The sequence below is a fragment of the Vanacampus margaritifer genome, chromosome 1 (assembly GCF_051991255.1).
Source record: "Vanacampus margaritifer isolate UIUO_Vmar chromosome 1, RoL_Vmar_1.0, whole genome shotgun sequence".
Classification (NCBI taxonomy): domain Eukaryota; kingdom Metazoa; phylum Chordata; class Actinopteri; order Syngnathiformes; family Syngnathidae; genus Vanacampus; species Vanacampus margaritifer.
This window is the reverse complement of record NC_135432.1, coordinates 64797680-64825125: the sequence shown is the minus strand read 5'-3', so window position 1 is coordinate 64825125 and position 27446 is coordinate 64797680. Positions and strand designations below refer to the sequence as shown.

At 39.7% G+C, this 27446-nt stretch overlaps 2 protein-coding genes and 4 non-coding genes across 16 annotated transcripts in view; 3 read left to right on the top strand and 3 right to left on the bottom strand.

The window, feature by feature from the left end:
- Window positions 1–8273, bottom strand: part of hltf (helicase-like transcription factor) — a 22323-nt gene extending 14050 nt beyond the window's left edge. For 2 of the 5 annotated variants that reach the window (XM_077561494.1, XM_077561528.1), the window contains exons 1-13: window positions 8147–8273; window positions 5550–5749; window positions 4296–4462; window positions 3208–3332; window positions 3054–3136; window positions 2896–2967; window positions 2564–2755; window positions 1231–1305; window positions 1133–1157; window positions 999–1050; window positions 356–414; window positions 247–282; window positions 74–187 (exon numbers count right to left, since the gene is read on the bottom strand). In XM_077561494.1, the coding sequence (XP_077417620.1) occupies window positions 74–187; window positions 247–282; window positions 356–414; window positions 999–1050; window positions 1133–1157; window positions 1231–1305; window positions 2564–2755; window positions 2896–2967; window positions 3054–3136; window positions 3208–3332; window positions 4296–4462; window positions 5550–5749; window positions 8147–8189 (1243 nt within the window). In that variant the 5' untranslated portion in view covers window positions 8190–8273. Of the gene's footprint in view, window positions 1–73; window positions 188–246; window positions 283–355; window positions 415–998; window positions 1051–1132; window positions 1158–1230; window positions 1306–2563; window positions 2756–2895; window positions 2968–3053; window positions 3137–3207; window positions 3333–4295; window positions 4463–5549; window positions 5750–5863; window positions 6426–8146 lie in introns of those variants that run through there. The other 3 variants (XM_077561502.1, XM_077561511.1, XM_077561520.1) reach the window with 3 other exon arrangements.
- On the top strand, window positions 6307–27446 carry LOC144049014 (serine/threonine-protein kinase PAK 2-like). Of its 7 annotated transcripts, XM_077561621.1 has the most exons (15): window positions 6369–6671; window positions 13900–14092; window positions 14168–14274; window positions 15416–15563; window positions 15646–15662; window positions 15737–15847; window positions 15936–16059; window positions 16144–16207; window positions 17102–17150; window positions 18273–18385; window positions 19789–19906; window positions 21645–21744; window positions 22378–22574; window positions 24417–24554; window positions 25628–27446. In XM_077561621.1, the coding sequence occupies exons 2-15, from the start codon at window positions 13915–13917 to the stop codon at window positions 25712–25714; spliced, it is 1551 nt and encodes a 516-aa protein (XP_077417747.1). In that variant the 5' UTR covers window positions 6369–6671; window positions 13900–13914; the 3' UTR covers window positions 25715–27446. The 7 variants fall into 7 exon arrangements, with proteins under 7 accessions (XP_077417696.1, XP_077417729.1, XP_077417738.1 ...); XM_077561603.1 differs by having other exon boundaries at window positions 6355–6671; window positions 15936–16207; XM_077561612.1 differs by having other exon boundaries at window positions 6357–6671; window positions 13900–14274.
- trnam-cau (transfer RNA methionine (anticodon CAU)) lies at window positions 10713–10785 on the top strand. The gene has a single exon. It is a non-coding gene; the product is annotated as a tRNA-Met (tRNA).
- trnai-aau (transfer RNA isoleucine (anticodon AAU)) lies at window positions 11104–11176 on the top strand. Its single transcript has one exon. It is a non-coding gene; the product is annotated as a tRNA-Ile (tRNA).
- On the bottom strand, window positions 22818–22890 carry trnar-ucg (transfer RNA arginine (anticodon UCG)). Its single transcript has one exon. It is a non-coding gene; the product is annotated as a tRNA-Arg (tRNA).
- On the bottom strand, window positions 25326–25398 carry trnar-ucg (transfer RNA arginine (anticodon UCG)). The gene has a single exon. It is a non-coding gene; the product is annotated as a tRNA-Arg (tRNA).

Genomic DNA, 27446 nt, shown 5'->3' with positions numbered 1-27446 from the left:
TGTAAATGAAAGTTTAGTTTTTTCGTTAGTTTTCGTTAGCTAAAACCACCTTGGTCCAGCGGTAAGGACTCACCCAGTGTGGAGCAGACCTTCTTCTTCTTTTTCTTCTTGAACGAATTTGTCGGCGACACCGGGTACCGCCACAGTGTTGAGGCGAAGTCGGCATCGTCGTACAACAGCGGCATCTCTGCATGACGTCACGTTAATACGGAGAACTGCAACATCAAATCTAACACGCGCGCTTACCGCATTTTCGCTTGGTGGTTTTTGTCGCTCTTTTGCCTGAAATGGTGGAGCAACATTTTAGAACCTATGCGGCAGCTGGGGAAAAGAAGGTTGAAATTCAGAGTCGCACCTTTCTCTGGCAGCTTTGCTGTGTCCTTTCGATTTAGTGAGTATTCCTCAATGTGGGTCCTGGCACATGAACAATAGATTAGTGAAAGATTATAAACAGTATTGATTTTTGGATGGATTCGCATTGGTTCTAATAATAATGTTTTGTTTATCAACAATAAGGCCGTCTACGTTATTGGTGTTTTTTTTTTTAAGTTTTAATTAGTTTTCAGGGTGGTTCATTTTTTTTTTTTTTTTGGTTGTATTGCTTGTGCACAATATTTAGCTCATTTGCTCCCAAAGATGTATAAATACGTTCTATTTTAAATATTACCCATGCTCCCAAAGATGTATTTATACATTTTTTTGTTTTGTTTTTTAATGCTAATACAGGAGGGTTCTGGCAGTCAAAGAGTTAAGGTTATACGTGGTTTAAAAAGTTCCAGGACCAACGCATTAGATGTAAATTGTGTATTAGCGACAAAGGCTTTTTTTGTACAATTTTTTTTTTTTTTAAGTAGAAATGTTAAGCTTTTTTTCCTCCACGCTGCTTAAAGCAATGCTTTCCATTTAAACTTTTATCTTTATAAGTACCGCCAGAACACTGAATTAGGTACAGCTGCACTAAGAAATCCAATATATGTTCTGACAACTGTTTGACATACGGGCTTGAGCGTAGACCTTGAGCCACCTCGCCACTCGGTCCGGCTCCATCCACTACAAAGTGACAGCACATTTTGGTTAGGTTCTCTTCCACAAAAACTTGCCGACTGCTTTGAAGCGTCAAGACGAGTCATACCTTTTATAGGCGAAGAGTGCTCCTGCTAGGGGAAAAAAAAACATTAGAAATGGCACACACTACTTTGCTAATCCACAGTTTTATACTGCGTCACTTACGCGACTGTACATGGGTAGGGGCTTTCCCTCGTGGAATTTGGTGAGGATCAACGCGATGGTGGTCAGCGTTTTCCCCTGGGAAACAAATAAGAGTAAACTGCAGATTTGTTCCAGATTTTGTATGTGCCTTTAAGAGGCAGGAGGGTCTGATGGGGTGTTTTATGACGTCGGTGTGGGAGTAATTACAGTTCACATGTCATTGACAACTCAAATATTATCACATTAGCTTCGACTACAAAAAAAATAAATAAATAAATTTGTACCAATAGTGTCAAACACCGAAGAAAAAGTTGAAATGCAAACTACAGCTGTCAAAATTAATTGATCATCAAATTAATCGGCAACTATTTTAATAATCAAGTAATCGTTTGGCGCCATTTTGAGTTGAAAATTGTCCAAATCCTTTGATTTCAGCATACAGGGATGTGATTTGACCAAAGTGAAATTATCTGAAAATTTAGCCGGGGGTCTGGGGGCCGCTGGCACCCAGCTAGGTCCAGGGTGGTGTTTTTAAGTACTTTCAATGCAAGAAATAGACAAAACAACAGCATAAATTTTCAATGTATATTGAACTATCCCATATAAAATGGCAGTTTTAGTCAACTCAAAATCAGTCACATTCAAAAACATTGGACTGCCTTTGCTTTTAAAAACTATCACTGAGAATATCATCATATCTAACTAATGTGATTACTAAGTTAACACATAAATAATGTTGAAGAGTTCAAATTTCATGAACAAATAATTGTATCATGACCAAATGAAAAGTAACTCATATTAGAGCATACCACAAATGTCTTTGTTATAGCAGAAGATATTATCTGTCGGAGTCATGTGCATACACAATGAAATACAAAAAAAAAAAAAAATCGGATTTTTTTTTTGGGGGGGGGAGATAAAAAAAAAAATCAGATTTTTTTTTTTGGGGGGGGATAAAAAAAAGCGGATTTTTTTTTGGGGGGGGGATAAAAAAAGCGGAATTCCGCGAATTAGCGGAAAAATCACATCCCTGAGCATAACAACAGTAATTATTTACCGATTTTCTGTAGTCCTTCATGAAATGTGTTTTAATCCAATTAAGTTCAAAGTAAGTTGTTTTTACAATGCCCGAAACTTTAACATAGTACAGCAATCCCCCTTTTTTTAATCATTACAAATACAGAGTATGAAATAACCACAAATCACTGGTTAATAACAGTAATCTGGGAAAAAAATACTTTTGGAATACATTCTAATGCAAGTTTAAAATGAATCTGATTAGTTGATTAATCGATTCTAAAAAATACTCGATAGTGACAGCGGTAGCGCAAACGGCAAGATGCCGTCCGCTCACCAGTCCCATGTCATCTGCCAGTATCCCGCCGAGGACCCTCTCGGGCGGTTCCTTGGCCGAGAAGCACGTCAGGGTGTTGTAGTACAGCTCGCCGCGCTTCTCCCAGAAGGGCGGCAGCACACACTTGTTCTCGCGGGCGCACATCCACGACAGCGCTTGCCGCTGGTGGGGCAGTAGGCGAGTGGCCACAGACTGTGGAAGCAAAGAAGGTACTGTAAATGGGGTGAGTGACTTAACATTTTTAGACTGAATAGAGAACGGTAGAATTCATGCGCACGAACGACCCCCGACCCTGTGCAGTGTGCACGTTTCAGGGAAACAGAAAGACATACGTCAGCTGCTTCCTTTTCACCGTCTTTACTCTCTAGCAGGCCTTCGAAGAGGTTGTCAAAGGCGTTCTTCAACTGAAAGAGTCATTAAAGACGCCGTTTGAAAAAGTTATTGTAGCATCAACAATTCCATATAAGATCATCGGTATGCGATCGTTCACCTCCTCTGCCGTTAGCAGGACGGTCACGCCTCTTTTATTCAAAGCCATCCCAGCTGCTGAGCCGTACAGCTTCTGATTCGCACCTGAAACACGCACAAGAGTAATTGACATCTAAAAATATGTGTATTTTCCCAAGGAGTGTCGTTAACTGCACCTGTGTTGAGTTTGTACCCATAGCGTGCCAAACGCTGAATGACGGCGCTCTTATTCTCGTCCTTCCCCCAAAAGGACAAAATGACAGGCATGAAGAATTTGTTCTTAGTCCCGGAGTGCACCACCCTTAAAAAAGAAAAAAAGTGACAACTGTTGATGAAGAGCATTCAAAGCAGCGCACCCACAAATATATTTTGATTGTATGATTTTTCTGCCACTTTTTTTGTGTTTTAACATTGAGCGTTCTCAAGCAACATCAAAATACTCATTTCATTCAAGGCATGAAGGAAACTACTTTTCTTACGTTCCCACTTCATCCACAATTTCTATGATAATTTTTCACATTTAACTCAATTCAAATTCACTTATACAGATCATTACAACTTCAAAACATTTATCTCAACTCTTTAGTATTGTAAATATTATTTTGCATTCATCAAGCCATCCTCTGAACCGTTTCCACTTTTGTACACTATCCACCTTTTTTAGTATTACGCATTTTCTAAGACAAAAATAAAAAATGTATGCCTGATATTTTGCATTCCTTGCATCTAATCCTTCCACATTTGTCTACCAGGTCAACCCATTCCAACTTGAAGAATGTTCATCTGACTCTCGACATATTGTTTTGTTGTTGTTTGATATTTTCATGCTAATCTTCCCAAATTAATGAGTATTAATTTTTAAAAAAATGACCTAATCCTTCTGCATTTCTTCACAAACCATTCTAAACTCATTTAGGACACATATTGAGCTCTTTTACACATTCCAAAAATGGCCACTTTTTTCAATATTGCACATTTTCAAAGACGAAAAATTCAGACTAAAAATTCTTCCAAATGTTGCCATTTTTAAACATTTATCAGTTTAAACTATTCCGACTTTAAAAGTGTTCATTCTACTCAGGACATTTGCGTTCTATTCAGGTTACTATCATGCTGTTATCATACCTAATATTAATATTAGGGCACGCTACATTAGAAATAATCCATAAATACAGATTTCACAACCTCAGCATTAGCCTTCAGTGTTTTTAAACGTTCTAAATCGCATTCTACATTTGACTTCAAAGTCAAAGTCCCGTCTCACCCTTCGACTTTAGCCAACTGGATGTCCATGATGTACGCCATGGCTTCTGCCAGCTCCCTCTTGATGTGGCCAACTTGGCTGCCATAGATGTTGGCGACCATGATGGCGTTGCGGTCAAACAGGTTATTGGGCTCCCGCACCAGGCTGACCATTTCGCCTTGGTTCACCTGTGCAAAGAATGGTGCCGTTTAGCTGGTCATACTAGTTTGCAGATTGTTACAAATGCAAAGGTGAAAATTAAGCTTTCATGTGTGATGATTTCGATTCATAATTGATCCTCTTGGGATAATGTGACTTTTTTTCTCTGTTGCTTACAAATGACAACTATTTCAAAGTACCGTCAGTCTGAATGGTCTGTTTTATTTGCTTGTTTTACACTCAGATTGTCTCAGTTGATAATTGAACCGGTTTCAGGGCTGGTTAAAAAATACTCGGCCCTGGTACTCTGGCGTGCGCATGTGTGCATACACATGCTCCGTCACAAGTCATTGTTGTCATACCATCCAGTCAGGGTTTTGTGAAATAAAACGCACATATTCAAAACCTTAATCAACAGATTCATGATAGAAACAGGGTCAAGACTAAGTGAAAAGGTGCCATTTTATTTGCTTCTGTTATCATGCCTTTTCTAGCTAACAGCTAATCAGAGCTGACACGGTTTTGCATCGTACGATTAAAGGTCGATTCATTCGTATAATATCTATAAAGCATAATGACACAAAATCTCTTAATACTTCAAAATGCTTTTTACTTAGGTTTGTATTATGAATGTGTTGAGCAAGGTTCTGGATATATATGCATTTTATTTCACAAAACCATGAATTACAATGTATGACAATGACTTCTCAGCCATGTTGTTCGCTTGTTTTGGTTCTTGTATTAAAAAAAAAAAGTATTCCTGACCACTCCTGGCTACCATTTATGTTGATCGGTTCACTTTGTTGTCTGTATTGTAAATTGATTAATAAATGGTTCCCTCTAAAGTGTGTGTCGGTCTTTTTGGGTCTGACATCAGCCCCAAAAGGCAACGACCCACTGCGCATCTCTTCCCTGTCCAGCCCTGCCTGATTTGAAATTTGGTAGTGATTTAAAGCAGTCATGTGGTTTGGACTGGACATGTCTAAACTACAAAATGGGTTGCCATAGTTACAATACAGGCCATAATGAGAATGACATAATTGTAGGGATGGAATGAGCTATACAGAGTATGTATTGACTGCTTTAATAGTGGGTGAGTTTCATGTGGATGCTCACCACCCCGCTGTAATATTTGAGGCCCACTACGGTGCCCTGCATCTGGCCGAACAGCACGTTGCCGTCGGCGTCGGGCTCATCGGAGGCGGCGGCCCGGATGGCCTGGGAGAGGGTGTTGTTCTGGTCCAAGCGGTCGGTGAAGAGGTCCAACTCGCTGTACCTGTCCCAACTGAACCAGCTCCTACAGAAAGCCATTCCGCCTGCACACGTTTACACACACACACACACACAAATGCAGTCAGTGTAGTAGGTAGGAAGGCAAGGGCGCTTCCAGTTCGGTGAGGGGGGGAAAGACTGTTCAAGTCCGGACTAACCTAGCGGTTATTATGTCGTTGTGTTTCGCGTGTGGCTGCTGAGGGGGGGGTTAGCGCGTTTGCTGCGTTAGCTTAGCACGCCGGTTTGATACACGGCCTTGTTTCGCACGTTTCACAGCGCGTCTGACTCGGCTGGCGACAAGTGTGCTGCGTGTTTGTCATGAACGCCTTCCCTACTTTAGTGTCGCCCCTTGCTTACAGTCGACTTTTTGTTCCCCAAAAAAGCGCTGTCGACGTGGGTGATGATGGAGGCTCTTTTATGTTGCGTTTTCTTGCCCGACATGACGTCAGAGCAAAACACTTCCGGCAACAACACTACTAAAGGCGGCCCAGGTCACACGGGTTTAAAATATTACTTTTTACCGAACCACGCTATATATTAATACTTTTAATTAATAACAACAGTAGTTAAACATATCTTCTCACAATGCACGCCTACTACATCAAATTTGTGAAATCCCACTCAGTTTCCGGCGTCGTTTGAATACAACAGGCGTTTACGCGCTGTTCCGCCTTTCCTACGGAAGCCGCGATGTCCAAATTTGCACGACATTCCGCTTCCTTTCCACGCAACGGATTCTTCCTCCTCCGGGGCCGAGCAAAGCCCAAAGCAGGGAGAGGTCAGGAGGAAAGAAAGAATACGATAGAGTTTTGGACACATTCAAAGCAACAAAGAAGCGGAAATTGGGCGGCCTTTTTGGATTTTTTTCCCGTATTTTGGGGCAAAGAAAACGGGGGCGGAGTCTGAGTTTGATTCAAGTGCATCGCGGTTTTTTGGTTTAGTTTTTCTGTGGTTGACAGTTAACCGGTGAGTTCAGTATGGTTATCCTCTCGTTTACAAGTCGCTTAGTTATGGTGACCGACACTGAAACAGGGAATGTCGTCTGTTACTTTTGAAGCATTCCTTCTGATTGGATTGACAGCATTTATGTCTGTTACAATCCTAAACATCCGGGCATTTCTGCTATTTCCGCAATGCAAATTCTTCCTTTACACTGTGAAAACAAACGGGCTCGGCATACTATATTGCTTTCGCCTGTGTGGCGTTGCTTTGCCTGTGACTAGCATGCAAACCAGGCAGATTGTTATGTTAGTCAAACAACATATCATCACATTTTAAAATCAAAATAATCATCACAAATCAAATTACAGCAATCCAAAATCCAATGCTTTTTAATGAGCGGAGAGCTTCATTTCAGCGAGTTGACCGCCATTTTTACTTGTGACATAAGCTCGGAATTGTCAATACTCATAAATGTATCTATACGAACAAGTATATGGGCACAGAATTCATCAAGTTTGTCCATTTGTACCAGCACGACCATAACATTTCTGTAATACTAATTTGGTACTTTTTTTATGGGGAAATAAGGACTGAAGTCCAACAAGGTGGACCAATTTTTATTATATTTCTGAAGCAGACATGACAGCGAAGTAGCACATTTCACAGTAATTGCTCCCAAAGGTTTTTTTTTTGAGAGCCGCCCTGCTCAAATAGGAGAGTGCGTGTGATCCCTGGGAACATGTTTTTGTTGTTTTTTGCCATACTAGAATAACGTGTAATTGCACATCCACTACAGTAGGTGGCAGTGGTGCTCTCATTGTCAGAGAGTGCACAAGGAGTATTAGTTTCAATGCAAAGGTGCACTTAAAACAATTTTGATGATGATGCTATTTATAGTTGCGGTGGAGAGTTGGGGTTGACAAAATATATTCTTCCTCCTGAGTGGGGCGTACCAAAAAATTACTGAAATGAGAATTGAGAATTGAGAAGTTCAACAACTTTGATTCTCCACACATCCATCTTATGGTCCACAAAGGTAAAACTACCGTCAGAGAGTTAGAGGAGGCAGAATGAGTTAATAAATTTGATTGGACAATTTTTTTTCATGGCAGCCAGGAGGATATGTATGTTTGTAATATTACTATTACTATGTTCAGTATCTTACAAAAGTGAGTACACCCCTCACCCAAGCCTAGACCAGCTAGTGCAGCCAAGATATACCTTCAATTCAGTTGTGTTTGGTTTGCCTGGTACATACTGGCACGCTGGTCATTGGCCGGTAAATTAAACCATTTGCTCGTCAATGCACAATTTTTCCTGGTCTTACTTTGGTCAAGAGGAATATCAATTTGCAGAAAAAAAAGAACTAGGTACACATATCCACTATAGAGGATTTAAAAACAACAAAATATTTAAATACTCAGCTCAAATACAGTACTACAATAATTCAGACATTTTAATGTGTTCTTAAATTAGCTCAATAAAATGTAAACACTTACTTTTCATCTTCCCGTAAAATGTGATCGCACTGAGAGAAACCATTTTCCTTTATGATGTATTGTAGTAAATGATGAGATGAGAAGACAAAGGCAAGTCATGTCTCTTTTACTCTCCACACAAAACTAATTGTTTTTTATAGCAAGTTTTCATAGCAAGCAACAAGCTTCTAACCTTCAACTCTTTGAACACTTTGATCCTCCCTTTGAATCAAGGAACATCAAATTTCCACTCCCTTAAAGGTACAGGTCCCTGGTCGGTCACTTGTGGGTCACTCCATGACCATATTATTGAAAATAACTTAATCATGTAATTTTTCCTCCTAAGCTGTCGATTAACATTTCACTACTCAACTCCTTTTACTTTGCTATTTCAGTACTGTACTGATCGTGAAGGCTTGCTTTCCACTAGCACTTTATGTACTGGACGCCCCAAGAATAGATAGCTGAGTCTTTTCAGACTTATCCAAGCAGCCTCTTTCATACAGAGGTCATGCACTTGTCCGCATCAGAGCCGTACCACCCTGCATTTTCCCGCCTCTGTTTAAACAGACCAGCGACAAGGAAAAATACAATAAAACTGCCGGCTTTGGCAGTGTCGTGCGGCTGAATAACAGGATGCGGAGGTGTGCGGCCTGGCGCAGTGTTTACACTTGAGTTGTGACCTGAGCGGTCACAGGAGTCGAGTCGTTTTGTGTAAGTGGGTTTTGTCTTTCAGTTAGCGTTGGATGCGAGCGCGCGGGCGTCATCGCTCCGTCCAGGAAGTCCTCCACACCATTTCCTTTTATAGAAGCCCAACAAAAGAGACTTCCTGTAAACAGCTTGGTGTTTTGTGTGTGAAATGAATGTGTATTGCGCTGAGAAATAGTCAAAAATTAGGGCTGAACAATGAATCAAATTCAAATTACATCATAGTGTAGAATGCCATTTTCAAATTGAAAAGATTACAATTATGGGGGGGGGGAAAAGTCATTTCAGTCAGTTAGTAGGCTGTATTTCTGTGTACTGCTATGGCGGCATATATTTTATTCACTTATATAGTGTCCATAATACTGTAAGTTCATGAACATATGAAACATGAAAAGCTGAAGTGCTAGCAACAGATTTGTTTGAATTATTATTGTAAACTGATTTATGACTTACTAGGGCTGGACTAGCCATCTGGCATATAGGGTAGATGCCCTGTAGGCCGGTGTCTTTTGTGGCAGATGTGATGCTATTAATTAATTAATAGTTATGTACAATATAGAGAGCAAACTGAACCAATGAACATCAGCAGTAGAGCTATGTGGTAGCCAAGGGTGGTCAGGAATCGGGCTGGGCTAGTGAGCGTGAGTCAAAATGCCAGAGCCGATTACTTGTGCCAGTCCAGTCCTGACTGCAAGTGTTTATTTAGTAAGCTACTGACTAATCGAGGTTGATAAACCCCCTTTCATATTAATTCATGGTTCACTTGCTTGCTACAAACATCACCCCACCCCCAAAAAATTATTTATTTTTTGCCAATTTATCTCTCCCTGGGTTGGCTGGCAACCAGTTTAGGGTATACCCCGCCTACTGCCCGAAGACAGCGCCCCCCTCACGACCCTTGTGAGGAGACTAAGCGGTTAAGAAAATGGATGGTTGGATGGATGATTCATCTCTGTTGTAAAAACAATGAGTAAAACAATGAAATGTTCTGTCTATATTTATTTATTGTAAGCATAAAGTAATTTTGTTCATTATGTGTTTTTTTTATATATTTTTAACCAATTAATCGGTTATTGGAAATTTATTCTCTGGGGGTCGGGCCCTACTCAACTCATCCGGTAATAGGGAATGGCTATTTCTGTGCGCTTGCTAGCTATGGAATTCCATCCAGGCCCAGGCAAGAATACACTTGTCCACTGTACAGCCGCTGTGGAATGAGGCAGCTAGCTCAGACCTGCCTTGCAGAAAGTGTTAAGGCAGGGGGGGCTGGGTGCACGAGACAGGACGCTTAGTGGTAGGTAAAAGCAGTGAGGAGAGAGGGACGTGGAACTAACACTGTTCTTTAGGTCTTCTGTAAGACGCAGAAGAGTCATCAGAAGGTGAGTGACTGGTCGTTATTGTCAAAGAGGAGGTGAATGATATCTGCGGAGTGGTTGTGGTATATCTGTTTTGGATTATCCGATGGTCGAAATGTTATTAAGGGCCTTCTTGGAAAATCCTGCCAAAGTGGTTTTCTTCTGTTTGGGTTTTTGTTTCTTTTTTTTGTTGTTGTCCCAAATCACAAAACATTTCCGGTTTGTGATGTCACAGGGAGGAAAAGGCCACATTTTGAGTCTCTGAAAGCGCTTCTCGTTCTGCCTCTCTTGTGGGTTTGTTGGTTTTTCTTTGTGGTTGAAGACATGTAGCTGCATGAGGAGCCTCTCATTTCTATAAAACTCATGTGCTAGTCGTTTCAAGTTTTTTTTTTTTTTATGTCGACACTAATGTGATGAAAATTGCGTCAATGTCGACTAGTCGCTGATGACGTCGTCGCTGGTTATTTTGAAGTTTAAGAATTGAGACATCCCGCCTTTCACTTGTCACTTCCATCTGTCATATGGCCTCGTTAGCGCAGTAGGTAGCGCGTCAGTCTCATAATCTGAAGGTCATGAGTTCGATCCTCATACGGGGCATCGCTGTCTTTTCCCAAACCTCTTCAGTTAAAATGGATTTCAGCAAATTGGATGTGAACACGTTCATAGCCAATTCAGTCCGTTCTTGGCTTTTCCTTCATCGCAGTCGTGATTGCGTGCAAAGCTGTCTTTAATTTGGCCGGTGTTCTCGTGAAATGTCCTATTTGCAGTCCAAACAGTCAACTTTTCGACAACTTGTCAAAATGCGTCAAATCATTCTACATGCAAGGTTTTTCATCATTTTTTAGCAGGTTTTGAGGGCCCCAAACTTGAATTGAGCCCTCCCGACTTTCAGTCATTTTTCATGCTTGTTCTGTAGTCTTGTTAGCGCAGTAGGTAGCGCGTCAGCCTAATAATCTGAAGGTCATGAGTTCGATCCTCGTACGGGGCAAGGTTGTCTTTTCCCCGAACCTCTTTAGCTAAAATGAGTTGAAGAAAAGGATACACAAAGACATTCATGGCTGATTCAGTCCGTTTTTCAGTCCGCCTGCTACGTCGGTATCTTTAACACTGTATGATCAGTGTGTGAAAAGCTGTTTTATATTGGCCTGGAAAAAGTCGGCTTTTCGACAGCGTGTAAGCATGCATTCACTCAGCTATTTTTATGTATGTTTTAAAAAATATATAAAATAGGCATCGTTGTAGCAGGAAAAGTCACTCATTAGATATCTCGATAATCATTTTCGTCTCTATTGTTCTAGATTAGTACCTCAAATCAGTGTCGCATAGTCTGGCAAGTGATTAGCATCATCTGCGTCACCCCATGTTGACTACATGGAATGGCGTCGCCAAAAGCAAGTCTGAAAGAATGAAGTCATCTCAAAAAAGTTTGTAAAAATCAAGGGTAGCAGGATTGGCTGCTTCCTCAACATCCAATATGTCTTCAGTTGACCACGAAGGGACTCGAAGTCTCAATCTTCTGATCTGAAGTCAGTCGCCTTAGCCATTAGGCCACACGGTGGCAAAATGGTGGGGAGAGAATAGATACGTTTGTACTCTTATACAAAGCAAAACTCTTCACTTTATCCGATGCTCTCGTTAGCGCAGTAGGTAGCGCATCAGTCTCGTAATCTGAAGGTCATGAGTTCAACACACTATGCGTGGAAAGCTGTCTTCTTAAATTGGCCAGTGTTCTCAGGAAATGTCTTCTTTGGGCATGATTAGCAATCAGAAAAAGGCTACGTTCATGAATGTTTTTTGATCAAATTTCATTGGTGCCAGAAAAGTGACTGAGCTGATACTGGTGTAGAATTGAGACTTCGAGCTTTCACTAGTCTCATAATCTCAAGGTCATGAGTTCAATCCTCATACAGGGCATTACGGGTGTTTCCCGTGTTAGATATTATTAACATTTAAATTCTTTATTTCATATATTAACCATTGTTATACATTATTAACATTTTAATTCTTTATATTAACCATGTTGAAATGTTTTATAGATGTGAGATAGTGTTGAACAGTGTTCTGTGCGAAAACACACATTTGGTCCTTGAGAACAGAATCTGCTTCGAACACACACCCCTGACTCTGTTTGCGCCATCGCTCACGGAAAAGTACCCAGAGAGTATGTTTTGTCTAGAAATGAAAGAGAGGCGGTCTGTTTAACTATAAGAAGCCATCTTCCCCGCGGAAGAGACACATTCGGCACTCTGAAATTCCACCTGTTAAGTGATGAATTGGAGTCTGTTACGATGTCCAGAGATCTCTGTTTTTTATGAAATCATTTTTGCAAAGGTGTTTTTTCTTACATTAAATCTGTCTTCATATTTTTGGAACACGCAAAGAGGACAAATAAATTTATTCTTCTTCACCCGCAACTCAGTTAGAGTTGTTTTTTTACCAATACTAGTAGCTCACTCAGTACCTTCAACACAGATTGCTAAATGTGTAAAAAGCTGTCTTAAATCGGGCCAGTGTTTCTCAGCAAGAAAGAGGAAACACTTCATGTGGTCATTGCTGCGTGCCATCATTACAAAACTTGTTGTCGTGCATCCGGCCAACTGTTTTTATGTTTGTTTTTCAAAATTTACTCCCAGACACTGCTAGAATGCTAGACAGTTGTCTTTCCTTCCTCATTCAAGTGAATGAGAGCGAGTACAACTTCCCTATAACCTTTCTTTGTAGCAGCCTACGGGCCTGATTTACTAAGATCCCAAATAGCAGACACCAAATTGCATGTTTGCTCAATCTAACAGATTGCGCACACTGTTGGCAACAGGTGTTAAAGTGGTGGCGTGGCGACCTGTATTTTAAAGAGTTTTGCGCATTTGGTAGTGCAGTTCAAATGGATGCAAGAATTGCAAAGCTGCTGTCAAATAATTCCTATGTTTCAATGTAACTTGACCTGTTAAAGAGGAAGTCAACCTTAAACATTTCTTGACCATAATATGTTATATGTGACATTCGAATTAATATTACATTTGTGGAATATGAGTTATGAAGCAAAATTCTGACGTTTTTGTCCATCTCAGAGAGTGGCCATTTTGCCACTTGCTGTCGACGGAAGATGACATCACAGTTGCTCAGGGCTCATGCAGCGACCAATCACAGCTCACCTGTTTTCTGAAGCTGAGCTATGATTGTTTGTTACCTGAGACCTGAGCAACAGTGATGTCATTTTCACTCGACAGCAAGTGGAAAAATGGCCGCCTTCTGATATTGATTAAAAACTGCTGGATTTTGCTGCTTAACTCATATTACACTAATGCAATATTAACCAGAATATACCGTATTTAGACCAGTGGGGCTGCCTAATGCTACAAATTCAACAAATTACTATTTTTTTTTCAATGTGTTGAAAACAAAGGACCCAGCACAAGGAAAAAACATAGTTGGAGGGAGTTTTGTCATAGGCGATATGACATGACTCCTTCTTGTGACTGACTCCAAGTCAGCCCATAGATCATTCACAAGCTCCAATATTGTATTGCGGAATGATGATTTGTCAAATTTAAACTCACAAAGTCAGCCAGCACAATTCAGATTTGACAAAACACATTGCTGAGTAAATGCTGACGCAATCCTGGGTGTGCCCAGTTAGCGGTTCAGGTTCCACATCTCTTTGTGTGCACAATTACATTAAAAACCTGTCGTAAACCGTGTTTGTCTCTCCAGTTCAAGTGTGTGTAGATGTGCGACAGCGGATTGTGCGAGGACAAGCCCCCCGCCCCCCCTGTCAGGATGAGTAGCCAAGGAGGAGGAGCCAAGGACCCCCAGTCGACTAATCACAGCTCTCGGCCGCTTCCGTCCGTGCCGGAGGAACGCAAGTCCATAAACAAGATTATGTCTATGTTTGCCTCAGAGAAAGGTGACACACACTCACACAAACGCGCACGTACTATAGAGTCAATTACAAAGCTTACATGTCAATGTTGCCTTGCAGGAGGTAGGAAGAAGGACCGGGACAAGGACAGGCCGGAGATCTCCTCGCCGTCGGACTTTGAACACACCATCCATGTGGGCTTTGACGCCGTCACTGGAGAGTTCACGGTGAGGGACAGCATCAACATTTGAGATTGGAGCATATTAGGGGTTAGGCGATGGGTCTGCAACCTGCAGCTCTCGAGCCACGTATGGCTCTTTAGTCCCTCTTCAGTGGCTCCATGTGGCGCTCTAAAAAAAAAGTGTCGATTTTTTTTTTTTTTACATATTTATTAAAAAAAAATTTGATAAAATATTCTTTGAACAAATTAAAGATTTAGATTAAAAATATAATTATAATAAAATAATATTTTTTCAAATACCTAAAAATGTCCAAAAAGTGATCATGAATGTTGTTGTTTTTTAAAGAGCAGAAAATTACCATAGGCTATAATGTTCACAAAATTGCCAAAAAAGTTAGAAAATTATTATTTAAAAAGTAACCATAAAATGTCCAAAAACAAAAGAAAGGCAGAAAATTACCATAAAATGTCTTTGGAATTGCCCAAAAAGTTTTTTAGTTTTTTTTATAGAAACAAAACATTCAAAAAGTAACTATAAAATGTCAACAAAAAAAAAACAAATCCCCAAAAATCATCACATAATGTATGCAAAATTGCCCCAAAAAGTCAGAAATTTTATTTTAAAAAGTCTGAAAAGAAAAAGTAACCATAAAATGTCAAAAAATAAAAGAAGAAATCCCCCAAATTACCACAAAATTGACAAAAATGTCAGAAAATTGATAGCAGAAAAGGCAGGAAAAAAATGTCAAAACAAATAGCCATAAAATGTCCAAAAAAAGAAGAAAAGAGGCTAAAAATGATCATAATATGTTCATGCTGTTTTGTTTATCACTATATTCAAAGGTTTTCTGGCTCCAGACAGATTGTTATGTTATTTATTTGGCCTAATTTGGCAGTAAAGGTTGCTGACCCCTGGGTTAGGGTTTCAAGCAGAAGTCTGAGTTTAAAAGTATTGTTAGGGTTTTAAAATATGGTTTCACACTAGGATTAGGGTCTCAAATTGGGTCTTTAGAATCAGGCAAGGTAGGACTTTTTAATCTTTGGTTAGGGTTTCACAAACAGAGTCAGAGTTTCAAGCTAGGTTTAGGGTTGAAATCAAATCTCAAGTGTGATTTGTCAAATCGGTAACTGAAGTCAACTCGAGTCCCAAGCCTCAATGACAGAAGTCCGTAATCTCTGATCTCCAGGGCATGCCGGAGCAATGGGCCCGTCTTCTCCAAACCTCCAACATCAGCAAATCTGAACAGAAGCAGAATCCCCAGGCAGTCTTGGACATCCTCAAGTTCTACGACTCCACCAGCGGGAAGCAGAAGTACCTCAGCTTCTCAGCCTCAGGTCAGTCTCCTCACTTTCCTCTACAACGTCACACATTTGCAACCAAAAATCTTAATTTGTTTGCCTCTTCCCATCCACGCAGATAAAGATTCGTCGTCGGTGAGTTTGTCCCCGTCTGTCAGGTTCAAATACGCTTGTCGCTTGCTTAACGCACTTCTACTCCTTCTCCGTAGATTAAGCAGGGAACGACCACCTCCTCCCCGAGCGGGAAAGACGGCGACGACGACGATGATGACGACGCGCCGCCGCCCGTCGTGGCGCCCCGGCCGGAACACACTAAATCGGTGAGTTGTCCGAAAAGTTGGATTATAGTGTGCTTGCATAAAATTAATAAACAGAGTATGAACGTCCTTGTCCTTGGTCATCTTTCAGGTTTACACACGGTCGGTGATCGACCCGCTCCCGCCTCCAGAGGGCGACCTTGCCTCCAAGGCGGCCGACAGGCAGAGGAAGAAAGGAGGCAAGATGACCGATGAGGAGATCATGGAGAAACTCAGTAAGACAGCCTGGGCGGTGTTGAAAGGATGCCAAACAAAAAACACAAAGACACTGATTATGTTTATTGTTTGTTGCGCTTTAGGAACTATCGTTAGCATCGGAGATCCCAAGAAGAAATACACCCGATATGAGAAGATCGGGCAAGGGTGAGAAGAAGACTTTTTGGAGAAAATGTGGAACTAACCTTGAGTTCGGCGTCCTTGATCGGGGTTTCAAGCAAAGAGTAAAGGTTTTTAAACCTGGATTAAGGATTAACGCAAAACTAGAGGTGCCAAATTACAGCTTCAAATTTGGGTGTCTCTTTTGTTCGATTTTCAAATTAAGGTTTCAAGATCAGGGTTTTCAATTGGACTTTCAAGTCTGTTTTAGGATTTGAAGTAACTTTGTTATCCTGAGTTAACATTTCAAGAAAGGGTTAAGTCTCAAAGAAGGTTAGGCCCTAATCTAAAGTAACATGTTAGGGCTTCAAATTAGGATTCCCAAACAGTATTAGGATTCAAATTCGGGTTTTGTCTTATGATAGTAGGGGTTTCAAATAACGGTCTAAATCCTAGGTATGGATTTCAAATTAGGCCTACAGTTACAACAAGGGCTTTAAATGACAGCTACGGTTTTAAATTGAAGTCTCAAGCCTGGATTGGGGTTTCAAGCACAGGTTAGGGATTTAAATTAGTTTTTTTTTTTTGAAATGATGGCGTCATTTAAAGGCAATTGTTTCAAATTAGGGTTTCAAGCAAGCGTTCAGGTTTCAAGTTTGGATTTCAAGCCATGTTTGGGGTGTTAAACTTGGGTTTCAAGACAGGATTGGGGGTTCAGGCACAGTTTAGGGATACAAATTAGGGTTTCAAGATGGGGTGTAGGTTGAAATGAAGGGTTTGGATTTCAGATTGGAGTTTCATGCGTGTATTGGGGTTTAATCAGGATTTCAAGACTAGGCTACAGTTTGACATTCGGTTTCAAATGAGGGTTTCAAAAGCAGTATGTTTTAATCACTGTTGACCATTAAAACCTCCTGTTGCTTTGGGTTTTTGCACTTACAGGGCATCTGGCACCGTCTACACGGCCATAGATGTTGCTACGGGGCAGGAGGTATGCTGTTTACATTGATGCAATGCAGTATAATGATTTATAAATTGGCGCTGTCATGCGGAATCCTCACATCGCCAAAATGACTCTTTTCAGAAATTCCAAAAAAAACATCATCTTCCTTGAGTTACCAAACACAGCATTGTTCAAGTTGGCTTATGCAGTGGAACCTTTGTTTTCGATTTTCAGCAATGCGTTTTGCCTAAATTTTGTCTCAATTTACATACATCTAAGGTTTTTGTCCGTTTGACAATCGTGCGTACAGAACTCATTTGTTTGCCCGCGGGACTCAGACAATAATTTCCTCGAAACAAGTGACCACACAAAGCATTCCACGGGCAACTTTATTTTGTGTTTTCCATCAATCCATTTATCCACGTATCCATCCATTAGTCATTAAATTTACTGCACATTGTCTGCTTTATGTTAAACTCAAGTTATTCTCTAAAATACTTTTTTTGTTAAATTTTGTGTGTCTGGAACAGATTAATTGGATTTACATTCATTTTTATGGGGCTGTTGCTTTGGTTTTAGTCAGAATTTTTGGAACGGACTAATCACAACAACCAAGGTTCCACTGTATTCCTATCAACCATCGTTGCGTACCAGACAAAAAGAATCTAAAATTCACAAAAGCATACGACTGTTATTACATGATCTTCCCAAAAACATTCTCAATGATATTAGAGCCATGAGTTTTGCATTGAATAAAACAATGAGCTGATTAAGAAGTGTAATAAGTGGAAGTAAGCATGGCAGCAATACATTTAACCTAACCTAACTATTTTCACTCATTACTGTCTAAAAAAAACAAAAAAAAAAACATCCAGACTTTAATTCTTGAGGCAACATAATGCTGCATGGCTCCCGCAGAATGAGGAAGCTCAGACTATTCAAGCAGTCAAAAGAGTTAATGCCACAAGCTATTTTCTGCACTTTAAATGGGTTAATATTGCGTAAAGATCACATGAAATGGGGACAAGCAATGGTATCGAACTGTAAAAAAAAAAAAAAAAAAAAAAAAGACCACATTTGAACATTCATATTTGGGTTTCTCCTTTGACAGCGATGTTATATATTTGCATTATTTTCTGTGTATTGAACTATGTTGTACTTGCTCTGAAGGTGGCTATCAAGCAGATCAACTTGCAGAAGCAGCCCAAGAAAGAACTCATCATCAACGAGATCCTGGTCATGAAGGAGATGAAGAATCCAAACATCGTCAACTTTGTAGACAGGTACGAGAAGAAGAAAAAAAACACTAACTAACCAACGTGGATTTAGGCACCCAAGAGTAATGTTTTAAATTCTGATGTCAAATCTGGATTTAGCAAATATTTGGGGTTTCAAATTATGGTTTCAAACCTTGATTATGGTGTCAAAATTTTGTATCAGGATTAGGGTTTCAGGGTCTACATGCCCTGGTCATTATTTTGACATTTTAGTACATCTTGAATTTGGGGCAAAAAAAAACCGTGTGTTTGGTGCCATCTTAAAGCTGCAATATAGAACTTTTTTCCCCAAAATAACTTTACAATAAGCTTTTTATTTGACCATTTATGAGTGAAATGCCTTTTAATTAGTAGATTAACACTTTAGCTGTTCACAATGGGTACTCCTGCAAGCCTCTGGCCAATAGTTAATAATTCAGACTGGATTTGGGTTAGAATTTCCTGCGCCCTGTCTGCGGATGTGACGTAATGTGCGTGGTGTGTATGTGAAGATATCGTTCTTCGTGCAGTTTCATTTTTCAACAGCAGGTGGCAGTAGCGATTCGAAATGGAATATTCTACGTTCAGTAGCTTTAAGGTGTAAACACTGAGATAAACACAATTTGGCTGTTTGTCCTCTCATTACATGAGACGATAACGTATTACGTACACGCCTCCTCAAACAGCTTCTTAGTGAGTTGCTGCTGTCAATCACAGCCAGACCACGCCCAACCCTCTCCAGGCAACACCCCCTTTGAGCGCCGATGTCAAATCTTAGGCTACGTTCACACCGTGCAGGGCGTGATGCCCAATTCGTATTTTTTGTTAAATCCGATCATTTTAAGTACCATTCACATTAACTCTTTGACTGCCAGACGTTTTCAGAAAAGAGATGCCGTGGGTGCCAGCCGATTTAAGCATTTTGACTGATCTTTCAAGGTCCACAGAAAATTATGTGTTTGGACTATGGAAACACACATACTACCAAATGAAAGATTGGACTCTCATCTTTCATCAGAAAAAAAAGTTTGTTTCTACCTTATTCCGTTTTTCAGTAATCAACAATAGAAAATGGTTAGTTTCACCTCTGTTTTGAAACAAACGTCTTTTAACGTCTTTGGCACTCCTCTGTAGGATTTTACTAAACGTTATTTAACGTTTTTGGCAGTCAAAGAGTTAAAAAAAACAAATGCGACATCTAATGTGAACGCAACGCGCCCGTGATGTGACGCAAACAGCACACGTCGAGTGACGTACGCCCAAAACAACGACGTCACGTTGCGGTGTTCACGGAAGTAAATATTGTCCCGAGTCAACAACGACACAACGTTTTACCGCCAGCCACTGATCTGATTTATCAATGTCATATGCAAATTTGGCTGTGCCAGTGTTTGAATGAGTGCTTCAGACATATGCATTTGGTGTTGTAGTTTCCTGGTTGGCGAGGAACTTTTCGTGGTGATGGAGTACCTGGCGGGCGGCTCTCTGACCGACGTGGTGACAGAGACGTGCATGGACGAGGCCCAGATCGCAGCAGTCTGCAGAGAGGTTCGCACCGGCAACAATCATTTCACTTCGGGTCCGCTTCCACTCCTGAACCACGACGCAAGATGGAAAATATGCTGGAGATTCTTTTCTTTGTAACCGCAGCGTGTCGTCATGGAAACGCTCTGGCAGGCGTTGTTAAAACACACGGTGGTCACATGCTTGTTGTTAGGAACACTTATTCTGTGTGCAGGCCATCTTTTTAACTCTTTGACTGCCAGACGTTTTCAGAAACGGGATGTCGCCAGTGCCAGCCGATTTAAGCATTTTGACTGATCTTTCAAGGTCCACAGAAAAGGTTGTGTTTGGACTACGGAAACACACATACTACCAAATGAAAGATTGGACTCTCATCTTTCATCAGAAAAAAAAAGTTTGTTCCTACCTTATTCCGTTTTTCAGTAATCAACAATAGAAAATGGTTAGTTTCACCTCTGTTTTAAAAAAACGTCTTTTAACGTCTTTGGCACTCCTCCATAGGATTTTACTAAACGTTATTTAACGTTTTTGGCAGTCAAAGAGTTAAGTCACATTTTAACATTTCTAACTTGCAAATTAAGGCGTGATGTCTGGGTTGTGGTTTCAATTTAGGGCTTCAGTCCTAGGATAGGGTTTTAAATTGGTGTTTCAAGCCTGGTTTATGGTTCAAGTTTGGGTTTCAGGCAGGGGTATCAAAATGAGTGCATTAATTTTGAGTTAATTTAAAGTCCCTGTAACGCCACACTTTTTTTTTTTTAACTCTTTGACTGCCAAAAACGTTTAATAACGTTTAGTAAAATCCTAAGGAGGGCTGCCAAAGACGTTAAAAGACGTTCACTATGTTTTTTTTGTTTTTTTGGGGAAACGGGTGGAGGAAAAACTTAGCCAGCTGTGCTGAAAGTATCAAGCAGATCTAGTTAGTATAATGACTTAGTATAAACTAACCATTTTCTATTGTTGATTACTGAAAAACGGAATCCTGATTAAAGATGATAGTTCAATCTTTCATTTGGTAGTATGTGTGTTTCCATAGTCCAAACACAAGATTTTCTGTGGACCTTGAAAGATCAGTCAAAATGCTTAAATCAGCTGGCACCCACAGCATCCCTTTTCTGAAAACGCTTGGCAGTCAAAGAGTTAACACATGATTAATGAAAAGGCTGTACTGGGGGAATTCCAGTCGCAACGCAGCAGGCACGTCCGCGTCAAAATTTTGCAGTAATAAATTTAATAATAATGCATGCAAGATTAGATAGCTCTTAATATAAAAAGGAAAATGCACTGAGCTGTCTCAGTCTTACAAATGCAATTATGCCATCTAGTAGCTGAAAAATGACCAACACAAATCAATATCACACTCGTTTTTTTACAGTACAGTACATGTTTTTAATTTTAACTAAATTTTATGGATTATCATGAAATTACTAAAAATGTTCCCGCTTTTATGTTAACAAGAGTATGAAGACAGAAAAAAAAATTGTACATTTTATTGTACATTTGGAACAGACATCAAATTTGCACTTAATCATGAGTGAACTATTGAAGTCACACGATTAATTACGTTTAAAAATTGTAATCACCTGACACCCCTAGTTTCAGGACAGGTGTAGGGTTTACCATTTCCTATCTGGACCATGATATGGCTTGTTTCTTCTGTCCTCACTAGAGACCAATGCTGTCACACAAAGCATGAAAAGGCCCAAGAAAAAGCAAAACACACTTGTTGGAGTTCATACTGTTTGTTTCTCGTGTTTGCATCCAGGTCCTGCAGGCTCTGGAGTTTCTTCACGCCAATCAGGTCATCCATCGAGACATCAAGAGCGACAACGTACTCCTGGGAATGGACGGATCAGTCAAACTCAGTAAGCATGAATATGAATATTTTAGAAGGGGAAAAAATTGTCAAAATACCAAATGAAAAAAGTCAGATTTTTTTTTTCAAGAAAAATGTAAATATTGTAAGAATTCCTTTCCAGTTTTCTGAAGGAGGGTTTTTTTCAGCATATGAGAATGAAGCATATTTTTCAAGAACAGGTTGTATTTGCAAGGGGAAACAAATCTCAATGTTCCAAAAATAAAGTTTTATTTTTTGATAAATAAAAGAATATGTGTATTTTTTTAACTCTTTGGCTGCCAGACGTTTTCAGAAAAGGGATGCCGTGGGTGCCAGCCGATTTAAGAATTTTTGACTGATCTTTCAAGGTCCACAGAAAATTATGTGTTTGGACTATGGAAACACACATACTACCAAATGAAAGATTGGACTCTCATCTTTCATCAGAAAAAAAAGTTTGTTTCTACCTTATTCCGTTTTTCAGTAATCAACAATAGAAAATGGTTAGTTTCACCTCTGTTTTGAAAAAACGTCTTTTAACGTCTTTGGCACTCCTCCATATGATTTTACTAAACGTTATATAACGTTTTTGGCAGTCAAAGAGTTAAGACAGTCTCCATCTCAACCTTTTAGTAATTATGTCTTTTGTTTGCCGTTGCAGCCGACTTTGGCTTTTGCGCTCAGATCACGCCCGAGCAGAGCAAGCGCAGCACCATGGTGGGCACGCCGTACTGGATGGCTCCGGAGGTGGTCACCAGGAAGGCCTATGGGCCCAAAGTGGACATTTGGTCTCTGGGCATCATGGCCATCGAGATGGTGGAGGGCGAGCCCCCGTATCTCAACGAGAACCCTCTCAGGGTGAGTGAAGGGTGAAGAAAGTCATAGTATTACAAGAATAAAGAACAAAAGGTGTGTATTTTTCATAAACAAAAGTTTTTTTATTTATGAGAAGAAGTTAGAATAATACAAAGAAGAAAATATTTTTAAGAGACGCGTGTACTAGAAATCTATATGAGCCCCTTCTAAATCCAGCTTATCTGGTCCTATGTATGTATAATAATGTACGATGGATAGTAGATGTCATCCCCCCCAAAAAATAGTTGACCATGAAGGGACTCGAACCCTCAATCTTCTGATCCGAAGTCAGACGCCTTATCCATTAGGCCACATGGCCACACAGAGACACGATGGAGGGATGCATTCCACTCATGCAAACCAGTTTCTAAAGGGAATATGCAGATTTTCAGTGCCCATTGTTATCATCCTCAACACCCTATGACTATATACAGGGATGTGATTTTTCCGCTAATTCGCGGAATTCCGTTTTATTTTATCCCCCCCCCCCCCCCCCCCCCCAAAAAAAAAAAAAATCCGATTTTTTTTTAATTTATTTTATTTTATTTATTTTTTTTGTAGTTCATTGTGTATGCACATGACTCCGACAGATAACATCTTCTGTATAACAAAGACATTCGTGGTATGCTCTAATATGAGTTACTTTTCATTTGGTCATGATACAATTATTTGTTCATGAAATTTGAACTCTTCAACATTATTTATGTGTTAACTTAGTAATCACATTAGTTAGATATGATGATATTCTCAGTGATAGTTTTTAAAAGCAAAGGCAGTCCAATGTTTTTGAATGTGACTGATTTTGAGTTGACTAAAACTGCCATTTTATATGGGATAGTTCAATATACATTGAAAATTTACCTTTGACCTAGCTGGGTGCCAGCGGCCCCCAGACCCCCGGCTAAATTTTCAGATAATTTCACTTTGGTCAAATCACATCCCTGTATATATGGAATGGAATCGCCAGAAACACGAACTTCAGGTTTGATTTGAATGTAGTATAAGTCATCTCATAAGACTTGCTAATACTGTCACCGGAGGATGAACGCATTGATTAATAACATCATCCCAAGCCTTTGGCTGACCATGAAGGGACTCGAACCCTCAATCTTCTGATTCCCGGAAGTCAGAGTGAGTTCAATCCTTGGTCATATTTGCTTGTCCGAAATAAATGACTACTAGTGGACACCTCGTCAAAGCTTTTTATGTATGGTTTTTGATTATTATTTTTTTTGCAGGGTTTTGAGCCCCCTGTGGAATTTCGCTAGTTACACCCCTGTTAATGTTGCCTCGTTAGCACAGTAGATAGTATCTCAGACTGATAATCTGAAGGTCATGAGTTCAAACCTCATACAGGACATGAAATTATTTTTCCAAATGTCCCCAATTAAAAATTTTTTTTACCAATTACTGCTCATGCAGTCAATGAAATATGAGCACATAACATGACAAATCCTTGTGCTTTTGCTGCAGGGTAACTACAATGGACCGCCACATATTCATGGTTTGGGGCCCGCGAATTTGCATATTCCTGATCTTATTCAGCCACCCCCCACCCCACCCATCAATTTTGCCCTCCATTTGTCGTGGTAAACCTTGATTGAATGTTTATCGGTGTTTTTTGAAAAACTTTTTTTTTTTTTTGAATGCATCTTAATGAACATCAATTAAACACAGATTTTCGCTCTCAACAGGCCAGCCAGCTGGGGTCAACTTTAATGTAATGATGGTGCTTTCTGATAAAGTGTTTGCAAGAGAGCAGTCAGCCCATGTGTGATTGAACTCTTGCGGCTGAAAACATTTGATGTAGGTTAGTCACGTTTTCGCTCTTTTTTTTTCTTTTAGGCGTTGTATTTAATCGCCACCAATGGCACGCCTGAGCTGCAGAGTCCAGAGAAGCTGTCCCCCGTCTTCAGATCCTTCCTGTCACGATGCTTGGAGATGGACGTGGAGAAGAGAGGGTCAGGCCGAGAACTGCTGCAGGTACCGCTAATATACATCCATATGTCTCAAAGGCCTTCAGTGATTGCTCAACACTATCCTATGGGAAATTATACAAATTCAAAATGTTCCGCCCAATCAGTTCACCTTGGGCACTATTTTCAATATTTGAAGAATTTCCACATTGCAAACATTTCAATTTTTTTTCTATAAAATGCCAAATTTTTGCACAATACAATTCCCACATTCAGATATATTCTAATCTACATTATTCCCTCCTTCAAACTATCTCGATCGATTGAACGTGAACGTTCCCATCCTCACAATTTTCAAAATAAAAGCCCCAAATTCAAATTTTAAACATAATACTTAGCATCAGACAGAAACTTTGCATCTCCAAACCATCACTTTTCAGGGGGAGAAAAAAATGGCAAATTTCTTCGGCCAATAATATTGAATCCTACTAGAGAGCAAGCCATTTTCAACACTTTATAATGGTCAGTAATTTAAAAAAAAAAATAGCATACCCACATGGGGACTGACAGGTAGCATTGATTTGTGAAAACAAAAAGAAAAACACAAAATTTACCAACTTATAAATATATTTAATCACATTTTCCCTGTGTGAGGACCAAACTCATGATCTTTAGATGCACTACCAAACTGCATTAGGAAATTTGCACATTGATGTGCAAAACTTTGAGATTGGCAGCCAATTAACAGAAAGCAACTTTTTCACTTCACTGAGTAGTGGTTTTGGAATGAAAGCATTCTGGTAGACGGTGACGATGGAAATCTTTAAGCGTTAAAGCTAAACCATGAAGGGACTCGAACCCCCAATCTTCTGATCCGAAGTCAGACGCCTTATCCATTAGGCCACATGGTCACAGCTTACATCTACTGCATATCATACGAGAGTGGCAATATACAAGTTAGTATGAAAGAAAAAACATATGCCACGTGTGAGGATTGAGCGCTACCTGCTGCGCTAACGAGGCCACAAGTGACAAGTAACTGTTGAAAAAATTACCATTTTACAACATATAATATATAGCTAATGTATTTATTTATAAACCAATGTAGCAATTTTTCATGTGTCTGTTTTTTGTCCGCAGCATCCTTTCCTGAAGCTGGCCAAGCCTCTGTCCAGTCTGACTCCCCTCATCCTGGCTGCCAAGGAGGCCATGCGGAGCAACCGCTGAGTACGGAAAGAGGGTACGACCCTGAAAAATCACCCCTAAAAACCCAGAGACAGTGTTTTTTTGTTGTTGTTGTTGTTGTTGTTTTTCACCTTTGTGCCTTCTTTTGTGCAATTTGAGGTGGTTAAATACCCCCCCCCCCACACACCCCCCATCCCCCACCGCACACACACACACAGCGATCAGTGATACATTTTTTGGAAAATGAATCATTAGTGAGGGCAAAAACTTAGCGTGTAAAATGTAATTAAAATATAAATGAATTAGTGTTTCATTATGCAGGTCTGCTTACCTTTTGGCTTTGACAATGCAGCTGGCACCCATGGGGGGGTGGGGGGTGGATGTGGGTCAGGGATGTGATTTTTCCGCTAATTCGCGGAATTCCGCTTTTTTTACAAAAAAAAAATTCCGATTTTTTTTTTTATTTTTTTATTTTTTTTTAGTAGTTCATTGTGTATGCACATGACTCAGACAGATAACATCTTCTGCTATAACAAAGACATTTGTGGTATGCTCTAATATGAGTTACTTTTCATTTGGTCATGATACAATTATTTGTTCATGAAATTTGAACTCTTCAACATTATTTATGTGTTAATTTAGTAATCACATTAGTTAGATATGATGATATTCTCAGTGATAGTTTTTAAAAGCAAAGGCAGTCCAATGTTTTTGAATGTGACTGATTTTGAGTTGACTAAAACTGCCATTTTATATGGGATAGTTCAATATACATTGAAAATTTATGCTGTTGTTTTGTCTATTTCTTTGTCATGTGAGTGCATTGAAAGTACTTAAAAACACGGAAAACCCATGAGCTCCCAGACCCCCGGCTAAATTTTCTGATAATTTCACTTTGGTCAAATCACATCCCTGGTGGGTGTTTCTTTGCATTAATAGTTTTTCCAGACTGTGTAGTCACTTGAAAATGGCTCTGGATCTAGGCCCAAGATCCGGAGCCATTTGCGGATCACGTCATGGGGTGCATAAACTCCAGAGAACCAACTATTTGGATACAAGCTACTAGACAATCAGTTTTCCTAAAATATAAATAAACAAAAAATGAAACTACATGATGCATTTTTGGATGATTGTGTCGTATATTTTCATGATTGTTAATATGTCTGAAACCCCTGGAATTAAACCAAAGAGTGCTGCTGTGGTGCTAAATTAAATAATCTGAATAAGAATTGTTTGCATTTTTTGTTACAGCATTTAAAATGTTTGTACTGTACTCCTTTGTTTTTGTTCATTCGTTTTGTTTTTCGAGTCATACAAACTATGCAAACACAATCCATGCATATTACCAGCCATCAACAAATACTGCACAATACTTTTCCTCACTAATTCCCTGCTCACTGTTCAGTTTGTCTTACAATTTGTCCTTGAGGCTTCTACTATCGAATGGACAAGAAAGAACCTATCATAAACTTGTTTTATGTGGAACTAACTCAAGAAAATTTTGTGTCCTTTTCCCCAAATATTGATAAATAACAGATAGTATTTTTTATTGTTTTGATAGAAATGTATCCCCCAACATACCTCCTCTCCCTGTCAGTTTAGACAATCACTGGTAAGATGTTAATGTGTATTCTGTTTGCATAATGCAGCACGGTGACAAGCTGTGTTACATATTATGTGGCCATGGACCAAAGTAGACTGATGGAGGAATTTTGTAATTTAAAACAAAAAAAAATGCAACAAGTGGAATGGAATAAAAAGGTAAATTATTCAT

Excerpts from the sequence above, each read along its gene's own strand:
- LOC144049014 (XM_077561570.1), top strand. The coding sequence starts at position 13,915 with ATGTGCGACAGCGGATTGTGCGAGGACAAGCCCCCCGCCCCCCCTGTC. Across the intron at positions 15,848-15,935 it reads GGCCGGAACACACTAAATCG|GTTTACACACGGTCGGTGAT; the intron begins GTGAGTTGTCCG and ends GTCATCTTTCAG. Across the intron at positions 21,745-22,377 it reads GGACGGATCAGTCAAACTCA|CCGACTTTGGCTTTTGCGCT; the intron begins GTAAGCATGAAT and ends TTGCCGTTGCAG.